General features: G+C 38.7%; 1 protein-coding gene across 4 annotated transcripts in view; it reads left to right on the forward strand.

Annotated features, from left to right (window-relative positions):
* SHANK2 (SH3 and multiple ankyrin repeat domains 2) overlaps positions 1-13,518 on the forward strand; it is a 335,607-nt gene that overhangs the window by 34,760 nt on the left and 287,329 nt on the right. For 3 of the 4 annotated variants that reach the window (XM_064657129.1, XM_064657130.1, XM_064657132.1), the window contains 2 exons: positions 3,726-3,945; positions 12,729-12,932. In XM_064657129.1, the coding sequence (XP_064513199.1) occupies positions 3,742-3,945; positions 12,729-12,932 (408 nt within the window). In that variant the 5' untranslated portion in view covers positions 3,726-3,741. Of the gene's footprint in view, positions 1-3,725; positions 3,946-8,696; positions 8,967-12,728; positions 12,933-13,518 lie in introns of those variants that run through there. The other variant, XM_064657128.1, reaches the window with a different exon arrangement.

Raw genomic sequence — 13,518 nt, forward strand, 5'->3', positions numbered from 1 at the left:
TCAGCCCTTTCCTATCAAGTTTATAATAAATTTAGACACACATGTTAATTAAATTAATTTCATATGGTGTTTAACAACCACAAGGCTACAAAAAACACGAGTCTGTCACTGCTCTTGCTTTTTTCCCCTGCTGTGTCAGTTTGCACTCACCAGAGAACACCTTCCAGACAAAGTGAGCTCTGGGAGTTGAAATTCTTGTTAATTCCAGCCTTTTATAACGTTCTTTTAGGATTTTTTTTCTTTTTTAAAGAAAAAGGCAATTTGATGGTCATACCACTTCCCCATGGTTTAGACTGGTTTAAACTCTCCTTAATTGTGTGGTGGTAACAAATAGCAGGATAAGAAGTTCCTGGAGAATTTTGTGAAAGACAGAGGAAAAATAAATCTAAAAATAGCATCTGCAAGGGGAAGGCAGCAATCTGAGCTCAGCTTATTTCATCTGGCCTGTGGATCTAAGAAACATAACCTGGCAATAGCAGAGTAAACATCCCAGTGCTCCTGCGCAGGTAAAGGGCAAAGTGCCGAGGGAAAAGTACAATAATAAGGGTGAGCATATGGCCATCCTTTCAATCTTTCATCTTCCAGCTGTTTTTCAAGGCCCTCCTGTGTCAGAAGTGGTGTTTAAGCAGCTGGAGCTCATGCTTGCTTTGTTCAAGGGACGTGCAGGGGCCAGGGCAGGAAAGCGTCCAGGGCTGGGACACACTCAATGCACAGGAGCTGAAAAATGTGGACTGAGGGTGAGAGGTGGAGCAAACACAGTTGGAGTGACAGTTTCCATTGTGAGTTTATTTCCAAGTTAATTTGAAATTTGCTTTTATTCATTTACAGAGAAACGTTTCTGCACTCAGCGCTTTTCTGTACCAAAAGCAGCCACTGATGCTACAAAATACAGTCAGGTTAACTATGGGAGGTGTGTGATCTGTTGCTTTTTTAAAGAAAAGGAAAGAAGGCATCCAAGCAATACTTAATCTGTATTTTAGCTATATAGCATCCTTTTGAACCAATGAATTGCCAAGGGATTAGGAACTTGGGATCCTATATTTTCATTGGCTGTACGAGCCTAAGTAAGCCAGGCAACCTGCCTTACTTTTTCTGAAGTAAAGGTTTGGTTGTGGAAAATTATTTGGAATATCACAGGAAAAAAATTGAAACAGTTTCTGAGTGATAACAACTTCCCTGTGGGAGCTGTGATAATGAGCTTCTCTGGTTATTAAATGGTGGTATTTTCCATTTTCACACAGTTTAAGAGCCAAACATAGGTTTAGGGAGACATCATAGAATCACAGAATGTTCTGAGTCAGAAGGGACCCACAAGAATCATCAAGTTCAACTCTCAAGGGCTTGACCTCTGTTCCTGAGCAGGCTCTGCCCTATGTGGGACCTGTACTGGTGTAGTTTGTCCAGTATTGGAATTGTCTTCTTTAAAAACTGGTTTTAAATCATCTGCTTCTCCATAGTGCTGGTGGGGCTCAGGTTCTGTTCTTTTTGCCACTGTGGATACAGGCTTTCATTATCCTTTCTGTGGTTACTTGTGTATTAGTTTACTTTAATGTATATTCCAGAAAACTAGGTGGCTTGTGTCTTGTTGATGAGTCTCCAAGGAGTTCTTTGTCCCACTATTTATTAAACTTGAGGGCTTGATTCCTGGGAGCTGGTCCTTCAGGCAGTGATTTCCCTTTCTTATTCTATAATGAGATATTTCTGAGTAGTGTTTGAGTGAAAATCCTCTTGCCAAAACCTTTGGAAGTTTTTTCCTTAACTCAACTCTTTATTTGTATGCTGTATAATTGCAGTTTACAGCTCTCTGTTGAATCCATTGCCCTGGAATATGTTGCACTCACAAATGGCTTTAGGGAGAGACAAAACATGTGATTGTCTTTATGTCTTTTTGCTCACACTCACTGGCTTCTGATGCCCTTAAACAGTGTTTATTGCCCTGCGATATTTTGGGTTCACATTTTTTAACATTGGTAGATAAATAAAGAAGCCATCAAAATGTTTAGGCTTTTTATTGGCTTAAGGTGCTTTGGAAAGCAACATTAATCTACAGTTCAGTGAAGCAGCAAAAAAAAAATGAAATACTCCCTCAAGAGTTTTCTTTTGTAAATAGGGCCTTGCATTAAGCTGCTGTGAACTGGCATGCTTTCAGATTTCTGAATGCACAGTTTTGTCTTCATTAGTAATTATAGCTGAGGGTAATCACACTGGAATTATTCTTCATCAGAAATAACAATAAGGCTTGATGATGTAGGGATGTGATGTGCTTTGGAAGCACTTGCCCTTGACCTCAGGCTTTGGGTCTGTCCAGCACATGGGCACCTTCAAATCCTGAGAGTGGCAGCCTTTGATCTCTGGAATCACTGCCTTGGAAATGACCAGGCTCTGATGGGGACTGACTAATCTGGTCCTGATATTTGCTTGGCTCAAACTAAACTGTTAAACACAGTGGTAAAAAACGTTCTCTTAGTCCTTGCTGTTGTTTAGCTTTATTTACTTTGGGGGATCTGGCTGTGAGATCATTATGGAAAACATATACTTGGATATCTCAGTGCACTCACCTGCTATATGAGTGACCTTGGTCAAGTCAGTTTGCCCTTCTGTACTTTACTTTTGCTTTAATGTCTCTTTTTAAATGTGAGTTGACAGTGGAATTGGTTGTTTGGGGTTTTTTTGTTTGTGTGGGTTTTTTTGTTTGTTTGTTTTTTAAATTTATTTATTTTTTCTTTTCACTGGGTTTTTTTTAATTAAAAAGCAGAGAAGTTGTCTTGGGAGATTTCTTAAGGAAAAGAATGAAAAACAATGGTATGCTTTTCTGACCTCTTAAAAACTGAAAAAGTATATTGGTACCAAGCACTGCAAAGTTCATGATAGTCTTTTAGATTTTTTTTTTCACCCTCAGTATAATTTTTATCCTCATTTTTCTGTAGAATAATAACTTTAATTTCCTGGAGAAGCTTTGAGTTTGTGGGACAAAAAAAATTCTATTGGTGGTGGAAAAACCCAGAAGGAAAATATTCTGCTGTTCTTACTGTGAGAACTTTGAATGCAAATGTCTTTAGTTTGGACTAAAATTACTTTCAGCCTAATCTATATCACAGATTAAAAATGTTTCTAAACTCTGTATTTGAGTGTGTTTAATAGCCAGATTTGGGTAGTGTTGATAGAAAAGGATGTTACGTGAGCCACAAAACACAGAGCAACATCTGCGTCTTCCTGGCTCCCTGTAGTATTTCATATTTTGGTTAATTCCACTGTTAGAAAAAACTGACTTTTGCTGAAGCCTCACCTGTGCAGTTTCTCAATATGTACAGGATGATGTTAGTTTAGCACTTATATTAATTTCCTGAAATGTCTTTTCACTGGGAGAAGGAGATTTCAAAGCCAGACCTTGTTCTAAGTACAGTTTACAACAGTGCTAGTTAGGACTGGCTTTCTGGATCCTTTGGGAGGTTGGGTGTGCCTGGGAAGAAAGGTCATCTTACTTTTTATTACTCTTTTTTGCTTCTCCTCTCCTTCCTCTTTTGCAGTAAATTGGTAGCCAGATTTATTTCCTTTACATTCTGCCTCCCCACATAATTGACAGACAGAAATAACAGGAGGATAAACCATAAAACTCCCTTGTTAAATGCATGTTATTTCCAAGAAAGCAAAACTTTGTGGTTGGTTAATCTTTAAGACTTTGACTATAACTTATTTTTTTTCCTTTTTCTCCTTTGTATTGGCAGGGTAAAAAACTTGAACATGCCTCGTAGCCCAACATCAAGTGAAGATGAAATGGCACAAAGCTTTTCCGACTATTCTGTGGAATCTGAATCAGACAGTTCCAAAGAAGAAACTATTTATGACACAATTAGAGCAACTGCAGAAAAGCCAAGCAGCAGAATGGAAGACAGTCAGAGCAACACATTAGTGATTCGAATTATAATACCTGACCTGCAGCAAACGGTAAGGCAGATTAAAAAAAATAAAAAAATAAAATTTAATTATTAGCTTTGCTGCTTCAATCTGCAGTAGATCTGTTCTCTTTTCTTGTGATTTTTTGACATACGACAAGTAAAATTTATGCTGTGTTTTCTTTTAATCTCTACACTTTGTACCCCAGTGGTTTATCTGACTGATTGCCTGACCCATCCCCTCCAAGGGAGTGGATTTAGTATGTTAACTTGATGAAAGCTGTGATCATAAAGCAAAAAAATATGTCTGTCCTGCATTTGGGTAAAAGAAAGAGAATTAGGAATCTCATCAGAAGAGGAAGATTGAATTCAGAAATCACATGTTATCTCTGTGAAAGCCTCATACATGTATAACCCCACTGGCTTCTCTCTTCTCATGAGATTGTGATTGACACTCGACTGGGGTGTAGCAAGAGGTCATAAAATTCTCTCTCTCTTTACCATCTTGGTTGTCTTTCTCTGCCACCCTCCCATAAAAGGACATCCTTGTTGGATAGCTGGTGGCTTTTAGAGCTTAAAGATGAGGAGAAGCACAAATAAATCTTTCTTTCCTCCTTTGCTGCTGTGCCTTTACTACACGGTTTTGTTTCTCAGACTTCCACCCAGAGAAATCAACATCCTCAGCGTGGAGGAAGAACAAAGGGTGGCATCAAACTGTTCCACAGTTTTCACAATGCCATGAAGTTGTTATTTTATTCTCTCCCACCTCCTCACTGCTTATACTGGAAACATCAGAGAGAATAAAATGACCCTTTCCAGATTTTCGCAGACGAGTCATTTGTGAGTTAACCTGTGGAACTATGGGTGTATCTCACATCCCTGAGTCTGTAGGGATGAAATTGGGGACTTTTTAACTAAATATTTAATCTCTCACATAGTACAAAAAGAAGTGAAAAGACTTTTCATTTGTTTAATAATGTCTGATTAATCGAGTAAAAGAGAATAAAAAATGTTTTTTTAATTAAAAAAAGTATCTTGGATGTTCCTTAAGTATTAGAAATCTACAGCCCAAATTCCTCTCAAGGAACTATTAAGTCATGTTTCTTTTGTGGTTGAATGTGTAAAATTCAAGGCCTGGAATGTTAGGAGAATAAAGGTGGAGAAGTTTGTTGTTGTAACTTTACAATCACTGTCCTCCACAAGTGCCATGATAGGAATAACAGTATCATCCTCGAAAAGGTCTTGGGAGTTACTTACTGATTCTGTCTGGAACCATAATTTGTCCAAGTTTGTGATTAATTGTCTAAATTACCCTGGTAGACATCAGACTTTTTTAATTTCAAAGATGATTATAAAAACACATTCATTTTGTGGATGTGTGCCCCATACATCACTGTGCTGACATTTAAGATCTGCATCACACTGTGCTGCCATTGAAGATCTATCTCCGATGAAATTATTCCTTTCTTTTTAATTAAGTTCATTTTTGGAGTGATAGAGATGGCCTGTCTGCAGGCTGACAGGGGAAGAGCTGTTTTGACAACGTGCCCTCAGGTGTGGTTGGAGCTTTCTTTTTAAAGCCCAACCTACAGTGCTCAAGAGAAATCAGTATTGGAGCTGGGGGAATTATCTCTTTGATTCTTGCACTTAAAAAATATCTTTTAGATGGGGATTGTGGTTGGAATTGCAGTACCATCCATGAGTTTATGTGGTATGAGGTTAAACTCTATGAAGAGGAAGGGGTGAGGGGCCTGCTGTGAGCCACACATGGAATTTTGATTAAATTCTGGCTGCAGCAGCCATCACCTTGGGTCTTTCATTTCAGTATTGATTGAAATACTGAAATCCACTGTTGTACATCTTAAATCTAAATGAATTTTGCCAGTAGTGAAGCCCTCAACCAGGATAAGCTCTAACTGGACATGATTAGGATTTTATTGATGATTTTGCCAGCTTGCTCTATCTGTGACCGTGTCAGTGCTCAATGAATTGATCCACTAGAATGGAAATATTAGCTTTTCTTTCTAGGTTTACTCTGATGTTAAAAACCAGAGAGATTAGCTTCCTGAAGCCCTCTTATTTCACTACTCTGTGTTTTAGAGTTATTTTATAGTTATTTATAGTTATATTATAGAGCTAGTTATTGACACTATTGAGACTCTTTTTTTAATTAATTTTTTGCAGGAAATGAAATAAACCAAAAAGCATTTTTGATTTTGTGTTTCATTTGTTCCTTTTTATTGCTTTACTTTTTTTATTTTTTTTTCCTTTTCAATAGGCTCTTAATGAAAAGTACCTGGGTTGCTTTAAACAAACAGTTCTATAGCAGATGATCTATTTCTGATTTAATTTATTAGCTCTTTGTACAGAGAAGTGAAACCTGGATTCAGCTTGGGAAACTGGTGGCTTAAACGTGGGGTAGCAAACTGTGGAGAAGATTATAGTTTATGAACTGTTTTATAACTACAAGCCAGAGCCAACATACACCCCATTTCCTGTATAATTACAATTAATTTAACACACAAGGTGTTTAAAATTAGTCTGTTTAATCAAAGAAGCCTGAAATGACATGATTTAGTTTTGTACTTTTTTAGTTCTTTAGAAAGTGTTATCCTATATTTGTTTAAAAGAAAACAAATTGAAGGTTTTTAAATAAAATTCAGTCCCCTGGGGACCTATCACTAGGATCCCCTTAGCCAAAATCACTATGAATAAAGTTTGCTCATCTGCAGTGGTTGTGGTATAAATTGCCTTTATTTCATTGCAGGTGTGAGATAAGCATCAAGCACCACAAATAGGATGCACTGCTATAGAAAACTTTATACATTATCACCCATTGTAGCAAATCTGTCTTGCTGCCCTTTTAGTCTCAATTGAAACTTTTAAAGATTATGTAAACCTTGATGAGTTCATACAAAGCCCTTAAGAACACTTAGTTTTCAGTTCTTTTTTGTCCCCTTTTCAGTTCAGTTGATAATTCAATTTATTGAAACAATGCTTTGTAGAAAGAATAATTTCTTATTACTTCTGTGCATCATCTGCATTCAAGTGTCACCCCTAGCACAGGAAGGAGTGTGGAGAATATTTAAATGAGCCACTGAAAGATTTCCTGAGCTCAGTGAAATTACTGAGGGGATGGAGAGCATAGAAAACCCTCCACATCCACAAATACATTCATAGAAGAGTGGGGCAAAAAGCTGTATTATTTGGCATTTAATTTCCTGATTTAATAAACCAGGAGGCTCAGCAGGTATGATTTCTTTTGACCAGAAGCTTGTTTGCATCCAGCTCAGAGGGCTCAGGCTTGACATGACCCCAGCCACCTGCTGTTGAGATGGAAATGCCAGGTACTGAGAGTAGTTCCTTCCCTCTTTGCAATATTCAGTTGTGTTTGCCCTTAAGGTGGAGATGCTTCATTCCCAGGGCAGCCCAGTTCAGTGTCACACTGCCAGGGCATGGATTGGTGGCAGGTTGGAATCCTTCCTCCCTGTAAGCAAAGCTGGCAGTCAACAGCCCCCAGTCTCCTATCTTGTGCCTAAATCTATTGTGCCTGAAGGCAATTGTGCTTTTGCCTGGTGTCAGTCATCTTTTGGACATTGAAAATTTGGTGAAGTGATGTGTTTGTGCTTTCCTCTCTGATGCCTGGCATAACTTCCCCCTCCCTGGACCTTTTTGGTCAGAATCCCAGCTAAGTCATCTTGTATCCATTTCTTTTTTCAGCCTATGTAGGAACATATCAAAAGTGATTCTGCCTATAAGTGGAATGAATCTGGCTCTCCTCCAGTAACTGTTGTCAAGAAAATCTCCTTTGCATGATATTCTGTCAAGAGATGATGTTCTGTGCCTAAAATTGCTTTTTTTCACAGATATGGAGATCAGTTCTTTCAGCCAGTTGTTTTAAGGAATGTTTTCATCATTTCATTATCAACACATGGTTGTTCCACTCTTTTGTTTTACCCTATATTTACGTGCTCCCTTTGGGTAATGTTTAAAGTTAAAATGCTCAGAATCATATTTTATTAAATTCTGATGCTGAGATGGGATTAGGTCTTCTGAAGACTTCTTTCAGGTGGTTTCTGCCCATCTGTTTTACTGCTCTACTGCAGTAATGCGAATTTATTGACTCCAAAATGTTTTTTGCTAAGTGGCAGTTTGGTAAAGCAATAACATAGCCTGTAGCTACTTCTTGGTGTTCTATTTCTGCATTACTTTTTATCCTTTTGCATCCTTTCTCCCTTCCTCCCCCCAGTACTCACTGGGTTTTGTTTGGTTTTGGTTTTTGCTTTGTTTTTTTTTTTTAGGATTAAGATTCTTTTCCTTTAGTGTTTTTCTTTTTTAACTAAAACTCACATTTAGTTTGTGCAATTTTTACCTCACAAAGGCGATTGTCACAATTGCAGCTTAAGTCCTTGTCTCAGTTAAATGAGATTGAAGTGTTTTTCTAAGGAGGATGAGTTATGAGGAAGACCAAGCTCCTCCCTCTAAGCAAGTGGAAATCCAAAATTAAGAGACTCCGATTGAGGAAGTATGGAGAAAGAAAAAAAACCAACAGCCCTTTATTAAAGGCTATATATGTATTGGCAGAACAACAAAAGAACACAAAACCAACTGAACACTAATCCTGTACCCAACAGTCCCCTCCAAAAAGGAAACAGTTCGGCACTTTCTGCCTTTGGGCGCGATTCCCAGCACGGCCAGCAGGGGGCGCCGTTGGATGGCTGGGGGAGCAGAGCCTGCAGTGCTCGGGGTTGGCCAGCAGGGGGCGCTGTTGGGCTCTGGCAGTCGCCGCGCGAGGCCCCGGGGTGGGAGAGGCCGAAAATGGAGATTTCCCCCCAAAACCAAGAAGGGGAAGGGGAAAGGGGCTCTTCCCACACTCATGCTGTTGGCGTCTGGCTCCGGCCGGGACTCCCCTCCCTTGTCAACGGGCACAAGCTGCTGCCAGCAGCTTGTGGGAGCGGAGGAGGGAAGGGGCGGCCTCCTCCCCCAAAGGTTCCTTCGCAGAAGGGTGAAGCCTCTTCGATGAAATTCAAGCAAGTCCAGGCTGGGGGCAGAACAGGACGCAGGAGAATGGAGGTGAACCGGGGCCAGAAGCAGCCAGATGACCCATCCAGAACCAAAATTAACTTCAGAACCAAACCCCCCCCTCCCTCCCCCCCCACACCCCCTCCCTGAGTCCCGGCAAAAGTGAAATGTTTCCCGAGGAGAGAGAAAAAAAAAACCCTCACCACCCACTGCTCCACCAGTCTTCTGAGGGCCATCAGCTTGGAATGTAGGTCTGCTGGGTAGTTCTTTTGTGCGTGTGAATCACCCTGGCCAAACCACCCTCCCCCTCCCTCGTTCAATGTCTTTCTTTCACAGTGATGCAGGGGAAAGAAAAATTCACCGCTTGGTTTTTAGAACAAGTAAACCTATGACAATCCCATTTTTGCTTAGGATGCCTCCATTTTTACTTGTTTCCAGTATCTTTAGCACTCCACTGCCTCAAATTTATGCCAGGTTTTCCCTTGCAGCTTTCCACAAATATTCCTCTGTATCCCATTTCGTGTCTGACTGTCCATTGCTGCTTTCTGTTTACAGCTGATATTCCTTCTTTTTATCTGCAGTTTGATAAAGGAAACATTGTGGATGCTGCTGACATCTGTTCCCATGCCCTTGATCTGGACAGGTGATCTGACTTGCCAGCTGATGACAGTGTGGCCAAACTGCTTTTTTTTGACCTTTCCTCTCATGAATTCTGTGTTTCCTGAAGGCATTTTGATGAAGGAAAGCAGTGTTTCTGAGGATTAAGTTGAACACTGAGCACAAATCAAAATGAGTGACTTGCTTTTTTTTTTTTTTTCTTTTCCTGATGCCAAACTCTCATTTGCCTTTTCCACTTTCTGGTTGTCACATCTTTAATATCAACATTTTCTATCGAGAGGAATAACTTGTATTTTGATATTCTGACAATCACATTTTGGAGGCAGCTGTACAAACCATTTGTCATGTTCCTCTGTCACAGCACAGCTCTGTGTGATTGACAACTTCGTGAGGCTGATGAGAGAGATGTGTTGGTTGATAGATTTTTTAAATGGATAAATGTTATTCCTCAGAGATTCTGTATCGTGAACGTTATTCCCATTGAATCTTCTCTTTAGCTGGGGTGGATAAGTTGTATTTTTCCCCTCCTTCCAGCCCTTCTGTTGTGCTCAGTGACTTGCTCTCACCCCTGTGCAGGAATAGGAGATTATAATTGACCACATCTCTCCTGATTCAAAGAGCTTCATATCAAAAACCCAGCTCTTGCATTTCAGCAACCAGTGCTGACATGCTGTCGTGCTGCTAGACTTGGGTTATGAGTGGCCTAGTGTGGTTTTGACAGTAGTTTTGATCCACTAAGGGCTTCTTTTTTGGTTCTTATTTGAAAGAACTGTTGCAATTTTTGCAGGAAATGGAGCTGGAAAAGCATCACACTCCCTCTGGCCTTGGGATGCAACAAAAAGAATGGAATAAATAGACCCCACATCTGTCAGTGCAAAGCATCTTTATGTTTCATTGTAGTTCTTATGTGTTTCTGTTGTTCTTTATCATTAAACTATGCTTATTTTTTATTTTTTTTTTGAAGTTGTTGAAAATTAGAAAAAGTTGACCAGCTTTTCTGACTCAGCTGCTGTTTCATTTCCTTGTGGTCACCATGCCATGTACATCTAATAAATTCTTACTTATTTAATAACTAAAGCAATCTGTGTGTAGATTCTGCTGGCTTCATTGGAAGCATAAATAATCACTTTTCTCATTAGTTCCACTTATCTAAATCTGAGACATTTTGGTAGCAGAGCTATTTGGTTATTGATTTGATTTTTACATCATTGATCTCAATTCATTATAAATTACTAATATGATCACTATTTATTACAGTTAATGCATTTTTGTTTCTTGTGAATTACTGAAAGAGCAAGGGCTGATAGTACATTGTAAAATTACTAGTTTCAAAGACTTACTTTCCATTGAAATCTATTCTGAAGAAATTAGAAATTATTTATAATTTTGCCAGTTTAGCAGATATTTGGAGATTAGAAATACACACCATTATCTGCAGTGTTATCAAGGACAGATAGAACACAAGTATAGACTGAAAAAAATTGAACATGTTGAATTCTCAAGGTGCATTGAAACCCAGCAGACTTAAAGTGTGGGCAGAAGTTACTGTTTTGTATTTTTAAAATCAAAAGAGTGTCATACAAGTCCAAAATTAGTTTGTTTCATGCAAGAAATACTTTCCTGGGCAAAAAAACCCCAAACTTGTAATTTCAAAATTATCTTTGTCTCTTCCTATTTGAATAACATTTCTTATGCTCTTTCGGAACGTGTGGATAATGTGTGGATAATAGAAGTTAAGTTCATAACATACCTTGTAACTGATAATTTTGAGAGTTGATGAAAACTGCTGATGTTTGAGCCTGAACTTTGTATTGAAGTTTGAATCCATGTAAGAGTCACGGGGAAAGTGTGGTTCAGAAGAAACACAGGGATTTGAAATGGGATAAGTTGGTATTGTGACTAATGGGATGTTTGGGAATGAAAATACTGTTTATAATCAATTTTCTGTTTCCCTCTCTCCTTCCCTTCAACATCTAAAACCCCCAACTTTTCACAAAACACCTTGAAATACAAAATATTTGAGGGGAATGAAAACTGTCTCCTATCCAGCTTTATTTGTGGCAAAATCTAATATCTCATGGGCTTACATTTGCTCTGATGAATATATAAAAAAGCCTGGTTGACTGTAGTGTTTGCTCAGTTAAAAACAGTTGTAAATTGAAAGTCCTTCATGTCCTGGTTGTATTTTTTACTGCTGAAAATTTTTGCCACATGCTATTGCAGCAGCCAAGAAGACACTGTGAACATAGAAAATATTGTGATTTCTGCCTTTGAATTTGCTCCTCGAATTTCCGAATTGATTTATTCAAATGAATTTATTATGTTATTTATGCCTATGTGGTCAGAGATCATTTTCAACTGCCTGCAGAACTCTGCCAAGGATAAACATGTTTAGTTGTAAATGACAGACTAACATTTTCTTATGGATGGCCTCAGGACTTTAAAAAGATGCCAACAGATAGTGTAGGTAAAGTTAAAGGAAATATTTTACTCTTTATTAAACATCAGTCTTATTTGTACTTGTACTTTATGTACAACTATAATATGGGGAGTAGCAGAGGCCTTCAGAAAAGGCCTCAAGAGTGGTTACTGATATTACTACTGTAGTACCTCATGGAAATGTATTGAGAAAAAAAGATATATATCCATTAACATTTTTCTTTGGCCCATGTGCAATCCCTACATCCCATATTGAATCATGAGGGGACAGAACTGGAAAGGATTTTCAAGGTTTTCACATCCTCTGTTGCTTCACAGTTCTCTCTGTTCCTCCCACAAACTTACCCTAAGATAAATGTAGCAAAAAATGAATTAGAATTATTGCCTGAATGCCATTTTTGGGGAACAATTCTTGTGGATCAAACTGATTGTCATATCAGAACATCCCAGAATCAAGTGGATAGTTAAACATCTTGTAACATCCCTTTTTGAACAGGTTTTCCATGAAGGTTCTCTCTCTCTGAAGAAGAATATGGTCTCTGGTATTTTGTGGAAAGACTTGAAACATCCTGTGTTTTCACAGTACTTGTGCATTGGTTATTATAAATGCATATCTAAAATATAATTCTGTTGATGTATGTTTTGTAGATTTATTGTGTGTTTCTAACTATTTATTGCATTTCTAGATTTTAGACTTTAAGGTATTGTTTAAATATTTTTTCATTAATTAGTCTTAAAAATAATTTCTCTTTGCAGAAATGCATTAGATTTAACCCAGAAGCTTCAGTGTGGGTTGCAAAGCAGCGGATTTTGTGCACTTTGAATCAGAGTTTGAAAGATGTCCTGAATTATGGACTGTTCCAGCCTGCAAGCAATGGTAGAGATGGGAAGTTTTTGGATGAGGAACGACTCCTGAGGGAATACCCACAGCCCGTGAACAAGGGAGTTCCTTCACTTGAGGTATTTATGTTTGCAGTAGTAGGGAAGCAGTTGCTGGATAACCAGCCTTTGCTTTCTCCCAAAGAGAAGATCTTTCTGTCTTAGTGAAACCTTTTTTTCCCCATCTAGCTCTCTCTGCCATCCTTCAGAGTGCACAGATTTCCTCTGTCTGTCTCCTGAGAAAGCAGGAAGGGAGGAGAGGTTGTGGATGTGGAGCAGTCACGTGTAGGCACTGGAATTTCCCCCCTCTCTGTTGCTCATGCAGCTGGGGATAAACTGGGCAGAACTGTTATGGCACTGGAAAAATATGGAGCAGAGCCAGATCATGCAGAAACACACTATAGCAGGAAACTGGGGCATGAAACTGCTGTTTAATTAATTTTGGTGTTGCCTGTATGGTGGTGCATCAACCACTAATAATGTGCAGTTAATAAACTTACTCCACTATAACACAAATCCAAAAGAAAAGAACCAGGGCCCTGAGAAAGCTTCAAGTTTTACATTTTCTAGCAGTTTATTTCAGAGATTCAATCCCTGATGTTCATATTAAAGCTGCAAACAAATTAAATACCCACTTAAATGTTGATTTTTTAAATTTTTTTTCCCT

Source organism: Pseudopipra pipra, chromosome 6 (assembly GCF_036250125.1).
Source record: "Pseudopipra pipra isolate bDixPip1 chromosome 6, bDixPip1.hap1, whole genome shotgun sequence".
Lineage (NCBI taxonomy): Eukaryota > Metazoa > Chordata > Aves > Passeriformes > Pipridae > Pseudopipra > Pseudopipra pipra.